Source organism: Zalophus californianus, chromosome 13, assembly GCF_009762305.2.
Source record: "Zalophus californianus isolate mZalCal1 chromosome 13, mZalCal1.pri.v2, whole genome shotgun sequence".
Lineage (NCBI taxonomy): Eukaryota > Metazoa > Chordata > Mammalia > Carnivora > Otariidae > Zalophus > Zalophus californianus.
Window position 1 is genome coordinate 32627511 of NC_045607.1, and position 15578 is coordinate 32643088.

A 15578-nucleotide genomic window follows, 5' to 3' on the forward strand; every position below is an offset into this window, starting at 1 on the left:
AGGGCGCTCAGGTGAGGATCCCAACACCATCCCTCCCTGCCTAGCCCTCCTTCCGACAAGCCATGGGCAATTTCTCCTGTGCTTTTCTCAGGGTCCTGCTGCAGGCCCTCTTCCTAAACGTCAGCTTCTGCAGAGGGCCCTGCTGTGACTGGGATGGCTCTCGTATAGAAACAGCCTTCTCCGGGAGACTCTGTGGGAGGCTGGCTCTTCTCAGCCACCTTTACATTCTTACTCCTGCTGCATTTGCAGGCCCGGCTCTGGACACTTGAGGAAAAGCCAGCCGAGGCTGCAAGCGTGGCAGCTCTGGTATTGTGGAGCGAGAGGGCATCCCCAGCAGCCCGAGCAGCAGGACCTGAGTCCTTGGACACACAGGCTCCCAGCCCGGTGCATAGAAGCTGTCACTTAGCACTGCGCTCCCCAGAGGAGAGTCAAGCCCGCACTCCAGGGGAGAAGGCGGCTCCATCCTTTGAAGGGGAGAATAAAAAGACTTTGTGGATATGTTTTAAAACCACCGTGCAGGGTCAGAATGCAGCAGAAGTAAGAGGATGAGTCTTGCGAGATCAGGTCCTAAGACGCTGAAGTTTCCTCTTTGTTCCTGCCCACGGACCACCCATTCTGGGGGAAGCCAGCTCCATGCAGTGAGGCGAGGAGACTCAAGCATTCTTTGGGGAGGTCTCTGTGGTGAGGGCCTCCAGCCAACAGCCAGTCCCAACTGTCCAGCATGGGATGAGGCCCCTTGAAAGCAAATCCTCCAGCCCCAGTTAAGCCTTGAGATGATGAAAGCCCCGGGCAGCATTTTTTTGACTGTGATCTCATGAGAGATCCAGAGCCAGAACCACCCAACTAAGCCACTCCCAAATTCTTGACCCACAGAGATTATGTGAAATCACAAATGTTTATTGTTGCTTTAAGTTACTAAGTGTATGGCACTGCATACGCCGAAATAAATCACCAGGAATCTTTCAGCTAAGCCCAAACTGAAAGATGTTTTATAAACCAATAGGCCTGTACTCTTAAAAAATGCTGGTGTCCTAAGAGAGACAGGCCTAAAGAGACACAACAAATAAATGTCACACTTGATTCTGGATTAGATACCGGTCTGGAAGAAAAAGCTCCTCCAAAAATAGGCACAGTTGAAAAAAATCCAGTATTGTATAAACTTCCTCAATTTGATAAGTACATCATGGTATCACGAGAAAATGTCCCCGTCCCTAGAAAATGCATGTGGAAGTAACAAAGGATCAAGGGTGTTTATTGCTGAAATTTACTCTCAAATGTGTATAATACTATAGCAGAGAGAGAGAGAGAGAGAAATTAAGTAAATGGGGCAAAATAATGAATGGATCTAGGTGAAGGATAAACAGGAGCTTCTTATGCTATTCTTAAATTTTCTCTGGCTTTGAATTTTTTCAAAATCAAAAGTGTAATACAATAAGAAGAAAAAAATGTTAATGTTGCCAAGGGTATATCCAAACACCAAGCCAATTCTGATTCTAAAAATATGTATCTCGAGCTTAGTGGCCCTAAGGCCCTCTCCTATCTCACTCTTCCCCACTTCCACAAAATTGCTGCCCTCCTCCAAATACATGTTACAACAAATGGAAAACATATATATGTAGAAACATATTGATAATGTATCTGCATCTTAAAAGCCCCTGACTCTTAGCCAGGGTGCATGGAAAAGCTATGTAGCACTGAGTCAGAGCCTACTAGAAGATTTGGAAATAATTAATTGCTTATACTCCATGAAAAAAAAATGTGTTTCTGTGCAACCTAAAAATAGTTTATTTAAAAAAAAGCAAAAATTTAGTTCCAAACGTACACAGGTCCAAGGAGGAATGAACGGAAATAAGGACAGTAAATAGGTTTTTAAATATCAAGTTTTATTCAATTTTAACAACTGTCCTTTCGTGTGAAATCACATCCTTACTGTTCAGTATTAAAATGTGTTTCTTCTAGAATGAGAGTAAGTAGGAGGGCAGAAAAAGCTCTGCTTGACCAAATAACACTGGGACCAGATGTCTGTCCCTCCTCAGTGTTTTTACATGTTTTCACGGCTCTGCAAAACCCCAAAGCCCAAGGCCACTGTTCTAGAACGTCTAGGTACTCTATTTGTATCCCTTTAAATCAGAGGAGTGCCAGGTACCAGTTGGCAAAACATACACAGAGCTTCAAAATGTTCCTCTTCTCTTTAATCTCGTATCAATATATCAAAGAACTTCTCACCTAAGGGAATCATCAGAGATACCCCAAAGGAAACCTGTGGTGAACAATTTTTCTTTGTGGGGCACCTGGGTGGCTCGGTCGTTGAGTGTCTGCCTTCCACTCAGGTCATGATCTCAGGGTCCTGGGATCGAGCCCCGCATCGGGCTCCCTGCTTGGTGGGGGGCCTGCTTCTCCCTCTCCCACTCCCCCTGCTTGTGTTCCTGCTCTTGCTGCGTCTCTCTCTGTCAAATAGATAAAATATTAAAAAAAATTTTTTTTCTTTTTAACATTATTTATAACAGCAAAAAGCTATAAACAATTCCAATGGTCTAACAAGAAAATGTGAAACGCGGGGCAGCTGGGTGAAGAAAGGCTACAAGACCATCCAAAACCATGTTTTCAGAGACTATTTAACAGTAAAGGAAAATAACTTCACTGTAATGGTAAATCACAAAAAAAAAAGGGTACAAATCTATAAACAGCAGCATGCGTGCGCGAGCATGCTCCCACACAAACAATACACAGTAGAAAGAAATATGCCAAAAATGTTAACAATGGAGATCTCTGAGCAGCGGGATTATTGCGGATTCTTGCTTCTTTACAGTTCTCTGCATTCTAAGATTATTCTACAATGAACACGCATCATTTTTATAATCACAAAGAAAGATTATTTTTAAAAGGCTGGATCCTATTTATTTAGCGTCCCCTAGCAAATGTCCTCTTTGGGCAATAATATCACACTCTGACCACTCCTTTTCTCTTGGCCTGATAGAGTTTCTCCTTCTTTCTTTAAACATACCTTAAAGGCATTCTCTTTCATGAAGTTGAATATATCCTTCTGGAATGTCTAAGTTTGTTTGCAGGAAAAATACTTTCCCTTTTCCTTTTTAAACTAAGTTTCCAAAAGTTCAGATTGCAAAACAAACGCTGCTGAAAAGAAATAAGCAATTCACTTTCATTGCATGACCAAAACAAGTTGAAAGACTTTTACAAATGTACAAGTCCAACCTTTTAGAATTGTGAATTAACTGTCTTTGATTCAATTACCCAACTTTTCAGTTTGAATCAATTCACTGAAAAAATTATTAACCATTCCTATGTGCCTATCCCTATCCTAGCCACTATGATGGAATATAAAAGAATTATATGGCATTGCTCATTCTCCCTCTCCTGACTGATCAAAAGTGGTACACCCTCTAATTAGACAAGAACAGCTATGCATGCTTCACTCAGGCTTCCACTTTTGCCTAGGGGACAAAAGGAAGCTCAGAGCCAAATTCACTGCTAAATCAGAGTGAGCCGTCCTCTCTTTAACTTTCTGGTATAATTCATGGGCTTTGTAAGGGCAGCGGCTGAATTCTGGTTTTTGCTCTATTTTCTGCATGCTTTGTACTGTACCTGGTAATAATAACATGTGCTGAGTGCTGACCACATCATGGGCAGTGTGCTAAGCATTTTATATGCACTATTCCACTTTCCCTCCGTAACAACCCTATTGGGTGGGGACCATAACCTTCACTAGCACAATACATGTCCATGTATTATAAGGATGTGAACGAATGGGTGCAGAAAATGCCTCCTCATCTTCTTTTATGTTTGTATTCATGTTATCACATAAATGTCCTTTAAAAAAAAGAAAAACCCATATCCTTTGCAGAACAGGCCAGGGAGGTCATAATGTACCTTGATGTGTTTTGCCTGCCCCAAATCCTTTCTCCTTTCTTCACGTTACTGCATTTTGATTTCTCTTTCAGGAACCATGTCTCCCAGACTCTCAGTGTGCATGGTCTGTGCAAGGCTACACACACACAGACACACACACATACACACACACACACACACACATACACAGACCCCTCTGGGAAGGTCACATGCCCCCTAGGTCTGACCAATGAACATTCTCCTGATGATATCAGGTGAGTCACTGAATCCAGGGCCCAGAATAATCTGAACCTAGTCCTCATCCCAGACTTTTCTGTGATCAAAGTCAATATATTTTCTTTTATATTTAAATCAGTTTGCATTGGGTTTTCAGTCACTTTCAACCAAAAGCACTATGACTAATAGAGAAATAGGTCTTTTTTTTTTTTTTTAAGTGAATGTAGAACTTCCACTTCTGGCAATATGGAGGATTTATAATGCCTGGGGAAACCCGCTGGAAAAAATTCTCAATAAAATACTTTAAAAAACATCTTTTAAATGCATGGCTCAGCTTACAGGAAAGGAAAAAAAAAGTCCTCAGAGTCCAGGAACAACAAGAAAATACAAATCTAGATATTAGAGTTATGAGACACAGAGCATAAGTATGCTTAAGATGCTTAAATAAATAAAAGACACCCTTGAATGAATGACAAAGAAATAAGAATGATCCGCAAATCTCACTCAGGATTGACATCTCACAGCCATGGTGCAAGTCAGGGGACAATGGAATATTCTCTTCAAATGCCAAACTACCAATATAGAATTACATACCCAAATAAAATTATCTTTCAAGAACAAGAGCAAAATAAGAACATTTTCAGATAACTAAAACTGAATTCACAACACTGACTTTCTCTACAGTAATGAATACATGACATGCTTCAGGAAGGAAAAGAACCCCAGAAAGTTCTCTGAGATCCAAAGACCACCCAGCATTCAGGAATGAATGAAGGGCAGAGAAAAATGATAACCTTGTGCGTAAACGTAAACAAAAAAATACCACATTTTTTAAATGTTTTAATGTGTTGGTTTAAAAAGCAAGACAGAATTAAAACCCTGGAGTAAAATGGCACGTAAGTTGGGAAGGAAGGTGACCAATGTTAAAGCACCCGAAGGTCCACAGCTAGTGATTAACTTTAGATCCTGCTGACTCGAATATATAGTTTCAAACTGACTGCTAAAGATAAGAATAAACAATAGAACTGCCAAATTAGTAGAGAAAAAAAGTGGAATAAGAGGGGGAGAGAAAAACTTCTAACGGCTCAAAAAGCAGCATAAAAAAAAAGGAGGGGGAAAGCAAAAACAATTAGAAAGTATAAAATAAGATGGCATAATCAAATCAGACCTAAAGTGTCTTGTAAGTACGAGAAAAAATATATATATATGGACATACTAGTTAAAAGTCAAAGATTGTCAGTCTGGATGTTTTCTTTAATGACCACACAAAATCAAATGACATGCTATTTAGAGACACGCCTACAACATAAGGACACAGAATGAATGACAGTAAAAGGATAGAAAAAGGTATCAGGAAAATACTAACTAAACCTAACATGTTCTGCAGACTGAAAGCATTGATTCAAAGAAAGGATGTTACTCTGTTTGCTGAATTACCTATTTAGAGCTATTCTGAAACTCTTCAGCATCCCAGCACCCAAGTCCTGATCCCTGAACTCAGATACACATCTGCAGGTATAGCATTAATGAGGCTAACACGAGAGCAAGCATTCAAGGGACACCTATGTATTGTTGGCACACTTTCCTAAACAGCTGTTCAAAATCCCTCTGCTATGGCAGGGAACGTCTGATGTTCACACATGGCATCTCCATCCACGTGCCTGTGGAAATGCACAGCCCCAAGGGCACTGTCACTCCACAGTGTCTTTCTCACTTGCTAAACAGGTCAGAATGCAAACAGGAATGACATTATAGTGATTATCTCAAGGCTTTTCTGAGCTATAAAAACTGAAACTCTTTGCAAATATTGGTACAACATTAGCAATCATTTACTAGTGACACACCTTACAACTGACTGTGATGTCATCGCTAGTTTCAAGGACAGGCCATCTGCTTGGAATCCCTACTTTCCCTAATTCTGGTATTCTCCCACTTGCTCAAAAGCACCCACCCTTAATCTTCTGAGTAATTTTTTAAACCCCACGGACCCTAAGACAGTAGCTTTCAACCTTAGTTGCACATCAGCCTCAGCCTAGGCCCTACCTACAGAAATTCTATTTAATTGTTCTGGGGAAAGTCCTCGGCTAGGCCCTACCTACAGAAATTCTATTTAATTGTTCTGGGGAAAGTCCTCGGCATCAGTATTTCTCAAAGTTCCCCTAGGCCACAGATCCAGCTTTCTGGCTCCCCACTTTGGCCTACTGCCATCTCAGAGTGAAAGTTCCATCTCCTTGCCTGGCTCAAAGGAGATGGTGTTTGTGAGTTCCGCAACAGAAATAACAGAAATAAAACTGTGCTCTAATTCACTGGCCTGTGAATTATCAGACTCACCGAAGAGCTGCGGTCTACACCAAGTTGCAAGGAATTAGAGCCAACGCTGAAGCATCCCTACGGGTCTGGCCTGTCCAAGAGAGTGGACACAGTCTCAAGGCTTGCAGTCGCCAAGAAGCAGCAGCCAGAGTCCCTTGGTAGTTCCCGACTCCTTGCCTATGGTAACAGGTTCATCCAATGTAGTATAAAGACCGGTTAAAAATGCGTGTGAACCTATGTACATAACCCATGTTTGAATAGATTCTCATTTACATACCCATACGTGTATTTTTCAAAATCTATTTCTATACCTGGAAAAGTCTAAAAGGATACACAGCAAAATGTTAACAGTGGTTCTCCTGGGGCAGTAGGTTTATAGATGATTTTTATTTATTTATTTTGCCTCTCTGTATATGCCAAAATTTCTAGAGTGAACATGTATTGCTTTTATAATTAAAATAAATAGATAAATCATTGCCTGTATCCCAAAAGGGAGGAGGGAAGAAAAGATCTGGGTTTTAGATCAGCTCTGTCCCGGATCTACATGTTACTTTGGGGGCACGGGGCACAGCTTTTACTCTCTGGTTAGACTGGATCTCCCTCAGGGCCTTTCCCTTTCTGACATTCAAGGATCTTAACCATCCCTCTGCTTATCAGTTAAAGTCCCAAGGGACTCCCCCACATGCACCGCCACTCCAATTATAAATTTATATTCTGTCATTCTGATTTCTCAGGCTAAAACCGCAGACCCTGATTAGGTGCTCACCTTTGTATGAACTATAATAAAAGTGAGTCTCAGGACGTCTGGGTGGCTCAGGTGGTTGGACGTCTGCCTTCGGCTCAGGTCATGGTCCCAGTGTCCTGGGATTGAGCCCCATATCAGGCTCCCTGGCTCAGCAGAGCCTGCTTCTCCCTCTCCCTCTACCTGCTGCTCTGCCTACTTGTGCTCTCTATCTCTGTCAAAAAAGTAAATAAAATCTTAAAAAAAAAAAAAAGTGAGTCTCCATAAAAGGCCCTGACCTTACGGGCCACACTGAAGTTATGCCTCACTGCCTGGCCTGGCTGAGAGCAACACAGATCAAGCTCACCCTTCTCTCCAGCTAGGCAACAATAATCCAACAGGCCTTGCTGCAGGAATTAAAGGCAGGAGGCATTCATACTTCTTATCATGCTGGGTTTGGATTAACTTCCCAGAGTCAATGCAACAGCAGGATCTATAAACAAATCCTGATAGCACACAGGGCAGCTGTGTCACCATGGAGACGGGAAACCATACGCCCACAGGTTATCCACTGTGTTTGAAAGAGATTTCTCAACCTGGGACAATAAAGGAAGCTGGAACCCGGAAAAGAAACACTTTACAACCAATCCCTGGATGACTCTTAAAAGCGACCTCCTGAGTACCTCGTTGGCAACAGGGAAGGGGGGAAAACTAGGAAGAATTGAGTGCACGGTGTGTTCGATGTTTTATGAATTCCTAAGCTGTGTTATTTTTTACTCATTCCTTATTTTGCAGATAGGGAAAGTGGAGGAAACTGCTACCAACACTAACAAAGTTCTACTCAAAAAGAGTAGGCAGTGTAGTAACAGTGAAAATGCCTCAGACAAAAGCATGAGGCTAGACATGAACAGACACAGGAAAATAGGGAGCACCGTGAAGCCCAAGTCCTTCCCAGCTCTGCCAAAAGGGGGTGGGGAGCAACTCCTGGAGCAGGTATTCATGCTTTCCCTAGCCAAGGATTCACCGCTCCCCAAATCCTGAAATCAGCACAATGCCTAGGGGGCCAGGAGGGTCCCATCCCCCCCAGCCAGTTCCACCACTTTCCAGCTGTGGGGCCTTAGGTGAGTCACTGTCCTCCCTGAGACCTTTGCCACACCTCTAAAGCAGGCATGCCAGGGAACCAGGAGGAGCAGCAGGTGCTCAGGGAACACAGGAGGCGGCCCCACTAGCTATTCCCGCCTCCCCCCCCTCCCTGCAGTCCTCTTTTCCTCAAAGTCTTTAAGAACGGGGCTCAAGTGGGGACCTGGAAGATCCCCACCAACAGAGGGAAGGAGAAAGAAGGCCAGGAGGTCTGTCATCTTACCAGCTTGTTCCTTTCCCCCACTTAGGCGGGGGAGGGGGAGCCACAACCCACCCAGCCAGCAGCTCTCAGAGGAATTAGGCCTCTGACCACAAGGGCTCAGGGCCTGCACCATCCACAGGAGTGAGCCCAGCTGGACCTCGGCCAGAAGGAGCCTTTCCCACCACCTCGTTCCTGCCTTCCTCTACCTAATGCTCAGGAATCCAGCTCCCAGTGAGGGGGAAAACTCGGACTTGGCCTTCCAGTGACCTTTACCTCTCCTGCTGGAGCGCCCTCCCCTCCTGGTTCATTCAAGGGCCTGGCATACAGATAAGTGAAAGTGGAGCCTACCTCGAAACCTAAGAGTTCTTAGTTTCACCAAGGTAAGTCCATACCGGCAGAGCTGGACTGGGGGTGCTGTGAAACCAGGAAGAGCACCCAAAGAGGGTCTCATCTTACACCTGTCTCATCTTACACCTGTCTGCTTAGCCCCCACCTTCCCGCCACTTTTTTAGAGCTGAATGACAGACCTTCTCAAGAGGTAAGGAGACAAGAGACCACCCAGTAAAAGATTCGTCAATTTCTGAGTTTTTTTTTTCCTATTTTCATTTTTTAAAACTTTCTTGCGTCCCCCCATCCCGTATGACCCCTTCCACTGCCCACTTCCGAGAAAGACTCAGTAAGATGCGCGATCCCCAGGTATTTCGAGACCCCGGTTCCACCCCGCCACTTCACAGATGCAGAAACTGAGGCCCCGGGACCCCGCGGTAAGTGTTCCCTGCACCCCCCCCCCCCCCCCCCCCCCGCCACCTGCGGACTCACAGCGGGTTCCAGCGCTCGGGCAGGCGGCGGTGCAGCGAGATGCGGTCGCTAAGGTAGATGTTGATCTGGTGCAGCTGCACGCTCTCCTCCTGCAGCCGCAGCTCCTCGTCCTGCAGCTGCAGCTGCACCGCCTCGCCCCGCGCGCCCAGAGCGTCGCCGGGTACCGGCGGCCGCGGCAGGACCGGGTCGCGCCGCCCCAGGCGCGGGGTGCGCAGGGGTCCTGGCTCAGCCGCCCTGGCCCCGCGCCGCTCCCGCAGCACAGAGCCCAGCCCGGCCAACGCTAGCAAGGCCAGCAGCGTCAGCAGCGCCTCGCGGCTGCGCCGCAGCCCCCGCGGGCAGCGCCTCCAAGCCGCGCGCCCCCACATGCGCCCGCCAGCTGGGGCCAGCGCTCTGCTCGCCCGGAGGCGGCGGCGCAGACCCGGACCCGGATCCCGGAACCGCCGCGCCGCGCCGCCCCGCCCCCGGCCCGCCCCACCTGCGCACCGCCCCTTTCCCGCCCACCCCGCCCGCAGGAGCGCGGCCCCCACGTCGCGGAGCGTGGCTGGTCTTCGCTGGCCCCCGCCTCCGCCGCGGGCTTGCTGGAACTCGCACCTTCCTCGTTGGGCTGTGTGCCTTATGAACAAGGTGACGGCCGTAAAACCCTCAGCTCAGCGCCTGGCACATCGTAGCGCTCAGTGAATACTGGCTGAGTGCGCCCTGTAGGGTGCTATGAATTTTACTCCCTTATCTCATGGGACCCTTAAGCAGTCCAGTAACAGGGGTAGTGATTATCAACTCCATTTTACAGATGCGGGGACTGAGGCACAGTGAGGCTAATATACACCAGACTGTGTCACTGAGGCCTGCAGGCCTACCAAAGACGTAATACTGTTTAGATCCCTTGAATAACAAACCTTCCTCTGGCTCCCTGTTAGTCAATCTCTGCATTTCTTAGTCCTCACTTTCCAAAGGACTCCAATAACTGATCAAAGGAATGAATCCCCCCCCCCCCCCCCCCCCGCCCAAGAGAAACACATGCATAAGCACCGGTAATATGATCGCACACACCCAGGCCATCCATTCCCCTGACCTTGGCTAGAGGTTTCCTTTGAGGGGACTGAAGAAATGAAGGAGCCAGTGGGGGTGCTGGAAATATTTAACAGGGTCAAGACTAAAGTGAGGCATGAGGCTGTCTCCAAGGCAGAAAATTATAGGATGGGCAAAACAAAACAAAATCAGTGATCAAAAATAAATAATACTTTTAAAAATCAAAATGAGAGCAAAAAATCCCTGAACAAAACACCAAATTTTTAAACAAAGGCAGAATCTGACCCTGTGCTTGCACAGCTCAAGTCACTGACCTCACTCACCCTTATCCCAGCCTTGATTCCATGTTTGATCTCAGTGTGGATTACATGGATACATAAGTAAAAAATCATCATGTTCTTCTTTTAAAAATATGCACTTGACTTATGAAAGTTTTATCTCAATTCAAAACATAAAAAATAAATAAAAAGACAGAACTAAGAGAAATTAAAAAAAAAAAAAAAAAGGCCTGGCCTCCAGCACCAACGCTCAAGTCCCCAACTTGACAGGAAGAGGTCCTCAGAATGTGACTCCAAGGCCTACCCCCATGCCACTAGGGCGGAGGGGAGAGGGGTCTCACCATTCCAAACCTTTGCATATGGTGTTCTCCCTGCTTGAAAGGCCCTGCCCCACCTGGCAAACCCCTCTCTACCCTTCAAGGCCCTGCCAAAAGCCACCTCTTCTGTGAAGCCTTGGGCAACTCCACGGCCCTTGAGGCAAATGCATTTCAAGATTGCATCATCCTTTTGTGTATTAGTTAGGGTTCCACCAGAGAAAAAGAACCAGGAAATATATTAAGAGATTTATGGCAAGGAATTGATCTACACAATTGCAGGGGCTGGTTAAGCAAGTCCAAAATCTTTAGGGTAGGCCATCAGGAAGGGAAGGCTGAAACTCTCTGGCGTGAGCTGAAGCTACAGTTCACAGGCAGAATTTCTTCTTTCTTAAGGCAACCTCAGTTCTGCTCTTAAAGACTTTCAACTGATTGAATCAGGCCCACCTAGCTAAATCTCCATTAGTTAAAGTCAACTAATTATAGACGTTATATCTACAAAATATCTTCATGGCAAAACCTAAGTGTTTGATTGAATACACTAGGGATTAAAACCTAGATAAGCTGACACATCAAACTGACCACCTCTGTTCGTTTCCTAGGGCTGCCATAAGAGAGTACTACAATCTGGGTGGCTGAAAACAATAGAAATGTATTCCCTCTCAGTTCTGGAGGCTAGAAATCCAAAATCAATTAGTCCTATCAGCAAGGCTATGCTTTCTCAGAAGGCTCTAGGGGGGCATCCATTCCATACTTTTCTCTCAGTTTCTGGTGTTGCTTGAAATCCTGCCATTGCTTGGCTTATGCACATGTCACTCCAATCTCTGCCCCCATTGTCATTCTTCTGATGTGCATCTGTGTCTGTCTCTGTGTCTCTTCCTACTCTTCTTCTAAGGACACCAGTCAAATTGGATTTGGGCCCACTCTAATGACCTCATCTTAACTTGATTATGTCTGTGAAGACCCTATTTCCAAATAAGGAAATTCACATTCATAGGTACCAAGGATTAGGACTTCAACATATCTTGTTGCAGGGGCTCAATTCACTCCATAACACCATCATACTTTGTTAAAATGCTTGGTGCATTGGATCGTGCTTAATTTACCCTAGCCTTGTAACAACAACAAAAAAAATGTAAGGGACTTAGAGTATGAGCTGTGGTGACTTCATGATCGCAGAGCTTAGTATGGTGTCAGACACACAGAAAGTACTCAATTAATAGCTGGCTTTGTGTCTCACGCTGCCTTCTGGTGGCATCTGTTTGAACTCGCTGGGGAGGTATCTGATGGAAGGCACAACCTGGTTAAGTGCAGGGAGGAGTTACTCCCAAAATTTAATGAACATGAATTCTTGAGGTCTTGTTGCTAGAAGGCAATCAGTGGTAACCCAATATGGGAGTTTTCAAAAATCTGCTCCCAGAAACCCCAAGGGACCACCCAGGAAAGTAAAAAGAGGCTGGCTGGGTGGGGCCCCAGTTCCCTTCCCTAAAAACAGAGCACTGACACTTTTATCTGCTTAATACTTTGAGCTTCCTTCTTAGATTATAGCACCCTCCTCCCTAATGACCAGAGAAACTGGTAACAACAACCACAGAAAGTATGTTGTCCAAGCCCACAGCAGGTCAGTGGCAGAACAGGAAATAAAATGGTGTAAAAAGGTGTGGCTGACACCAGTGGATGTCTGCCAACATCCATTCGCCTCTCCTTCCTTAAGAGTAGAACCCTGAGTTTTGCTCGTTTGTTCCTCTGGGCCCATGGTCTAAAGACCAGCCATTCTAAAGACTAGAATCCCCAGCCTCCTTTGCGGCTAGGCATGGCCATATGACTTGAGTGTGCAGCCAACGGGCTGTAAGTGGGGTTGTCAGACAGCGCTTCTGAGGAATGTCCTTAAAGGAAACTTCCTTACCCTTCCTTCTTCCTGCCGGCTGGACTGTGGATATGAAGACTAGAGCTCAAGCAACCACCTCGGGTCATGAGGTAAAAGGCACGCACTGAGGCTGGGGACACAACAAGGCAGCAGGACCCAGGTCCGTACACTCTAGACACTGAACCAGTCCTGATGGACTCCATCCAGGCTTTGCTTATGTGAGGGAGAAATAAGCTTCTGTCTTGTTTGCACCACTGTTCCTATGGTTTTCTGTCCTATGCAGCCAAATATAATCCTAAGTGATACGCAGGATAAATGGCACAAGAATTCTCCCCAAATCTGGCCCTGATAGTGTGGTGGATTTAAAACAAGGCTGCAAATTATTGGATACTCCCTTGCCTTGAATAGGGGCAGACCTGTAACTGCTTCAACCATTAGATGATGGCAGAAAGGAAGCTCTGTGACTTCACTGGCTAGGAATAAGAAGCCACGAAGCTTCCATCTTGTTTACAGGATCCCTGTTCTTGGAGCCCTGAGCTTCCAGGGAAGAAATCTGACTATCTTGGTATCGTCATGCTGGCAAAGTCCCGGGTAGGATATCTTGTCCACAGTGCAAGCTGCGCCCAAACCTCTGCCGGCCCAGGCAGCCCAGGCATCAGACAGGTAAGTGAAGAAGCCATCTTGGAAGTGGCTCCACCCTAGCCATTCAAGTCACCCCAGCCATCCAGGTCACCTCCTCTGTGGCCCCAGATGTCATGGGGTGGAGAAAAGAGATGCCCTTTTTGAATTCTTGACCCACAGAATCCATGAGTATGATAAGGTAGTTGGCATTTCATACCATGAAGTTTTGGGATGGTCCGCTACTCAGCAATAGATAACTAGAACAAATGGATGATTTTAGTCGACAATCTTTTAATTCAGGAAGTATATATTGAGCATCTACTATGTGCCAGGCACCATGCTAGGGTCTAGGCATGCTATAATGAGCAAGTATCAAAGAGAACCAAAACCAGACACCAGTTAAAGTGGTAAGGACAGATCTTAATCAGTAACGTACTGTTGCAATAGGGGAGAGGGTCCAGCATGAATGGATTCAACTTTGATTTGCACAGAATGACTGGGCATTTTAAACAGAGTCAGGGAAGTGCAAAATTACAAAGGAGTGATCAGCGTAAATGCTGAAAATGCTAGAGCTGTGTCTGTGGCTGGCAAGTATCAGAGTGAGGATTCTATCCTCACAGAGGTTGGGAGGCAGAGGCCCTATCCTTCCTGATGATTACATTGTAAAGGAAGGGCTTTCGGTCCTTGGGAAAGACACTCTTGATTTGTAGGAGATACACATACATCTCAAAGGAAGAGAGAAAGGATTTATAATTGTAAGCCTAAACTCACTAAGAGAGGGTGATTAGGGGCGGACGGTTAGGTGTTAGCTATGATAAACAGTAAGTTCTTTGGATAGCCGTGAGCTTCCTCCAGCAGACACTTAAGGGGGGCTGGGGTCATCCTACCAGTGCAGCCTTGAGCTGTTAAAAACTGTCAATGTTTAAGTCTTTAATGTAAAGGGAGGTAGATGTATAAAATCATCTGTGTTCAGACTCTGTCCTCGTTATAGGCCAAGGTTGAGGCCTAGTTGAGAAGGAGGCTCAGAGGAGCCTGGCTAGAGTTTGATCAAGGAGAGAGTCTTTGTCACAAGATGTATTTTTGACATCACAGTGCTTATAGCGCAATGGAATAGACAGGTATTAAAAAGGTAACTCACTAGAGTTGTGATTAGTGTGTTGAAGAAGAATTACAGGGTGCTAAAAGGGCTTATAACAGAATAGTTGAGGGGTTTAGGAGGGCTTCTCTGAGGAAGTAATGTTTATATGGATACCTGAATGTTAAAGTAATATCAGAGATTTGAAATCACATTTTAGGTTAATGTGGAACTCCCTCTGCTGGATCCCAGCTCAGGGCAATGAATAGTTTTGTATCTCCCAGAGAAGGATAGAGTAAGTAAGCTGTATTTTTTTTTTTTAAATTTTTTACATCCTGGAAAGCTACTCCAAAGCTTTTTATCGAATATTCTCTATTCTCAAAGGGACCACAGCCAAAAAAGTTAAGAGACATAAATCTGGTCTGATTCTCTCATTTTATGGATGGGGAGCCTGAGACACAGAGTAGGGAAAGGGCCCTCGAACAAGCTGGTGTCTCAGGTACAGGGAGGATCTCACCTGCCACCCTCATAGATTCACAGCCGCCCTGGAGGAAAGCGTCCTGCCCTGAGCACCTCCCCACAGGCTCCAGGAGGGGGATGGGCCTGGGGTGAACCTGCAAAGCGCCCCTACACAGGACGACCTGCTGCAGAGACTCGACTAGTGGGAAGTGACTCCACCCACGGAACAGAGTCTGCTGGATGGTACTAGAAGGCAGGTGTGAGAGGAAAGTCCTGGAGCTGTGCCTTCTGGCCTCCGTCCAGACGCTCAACACAATTAAGATCTGCGGTCAGATTAGAAAACAGACAAGGATTACAACTCATGATGTCTTGGATCAGCTTACCACATTGGAATGCTTCCTCATGCAGGCTTAGCTATAAAGAAGCAAGTGTTGATCTGACACAACACGGGTTCAAGTCCCAGCTAATGGTAAGAGCTGTCGTTTAGTGAGCATCTGTGTGTGCCGTAAACCATCAGACTTTATTCTTCATGTCCCATCTCATTTCACTCTCCCAACAGCATTGCAAGGTAGACAGAGGAGGAAATTTTGGCTCAGAGAAGGGAGGTGATCTAGCCAGGCTCGAAGAACATGGCTGTGACAGAGCAGTGGTCTGTGTCCAGGG

At 45.7% G+C, this 15578-nt stretch overlaps 1 protein-coding gene across 7 annotated transcripts in view; it reads right to left on the bottom strand.

Annotated features, from left to right (window-relative positions):
- The window catches only part of GALNT12 (polypeptide N-acetylgalactosaminyltransferase 12), a 47365-nt gene extending 37668 nt beyond the window's left edge, over window positions 1-9697 (bottom strand). For all 7 annotated transcript variants that reach the window (XM_035723577.1, XM_035723575.1, XM_035723578.1 and 4 more), the window contains exon 1: window positions 9276-9697. In XM_035723577.1, the coding sequence (XP_035579470.1) occupies window positions 9276-9640 (365 nt within the window). In that variant the 5' untranslated portion in view covers window positions 9641-9697. The remainder of the gene's footprint in view (window positions 1-9275) is intronic.
- Between the last annotated feature and the right edge of the window lie 5881 nt (window positions 9698-15578).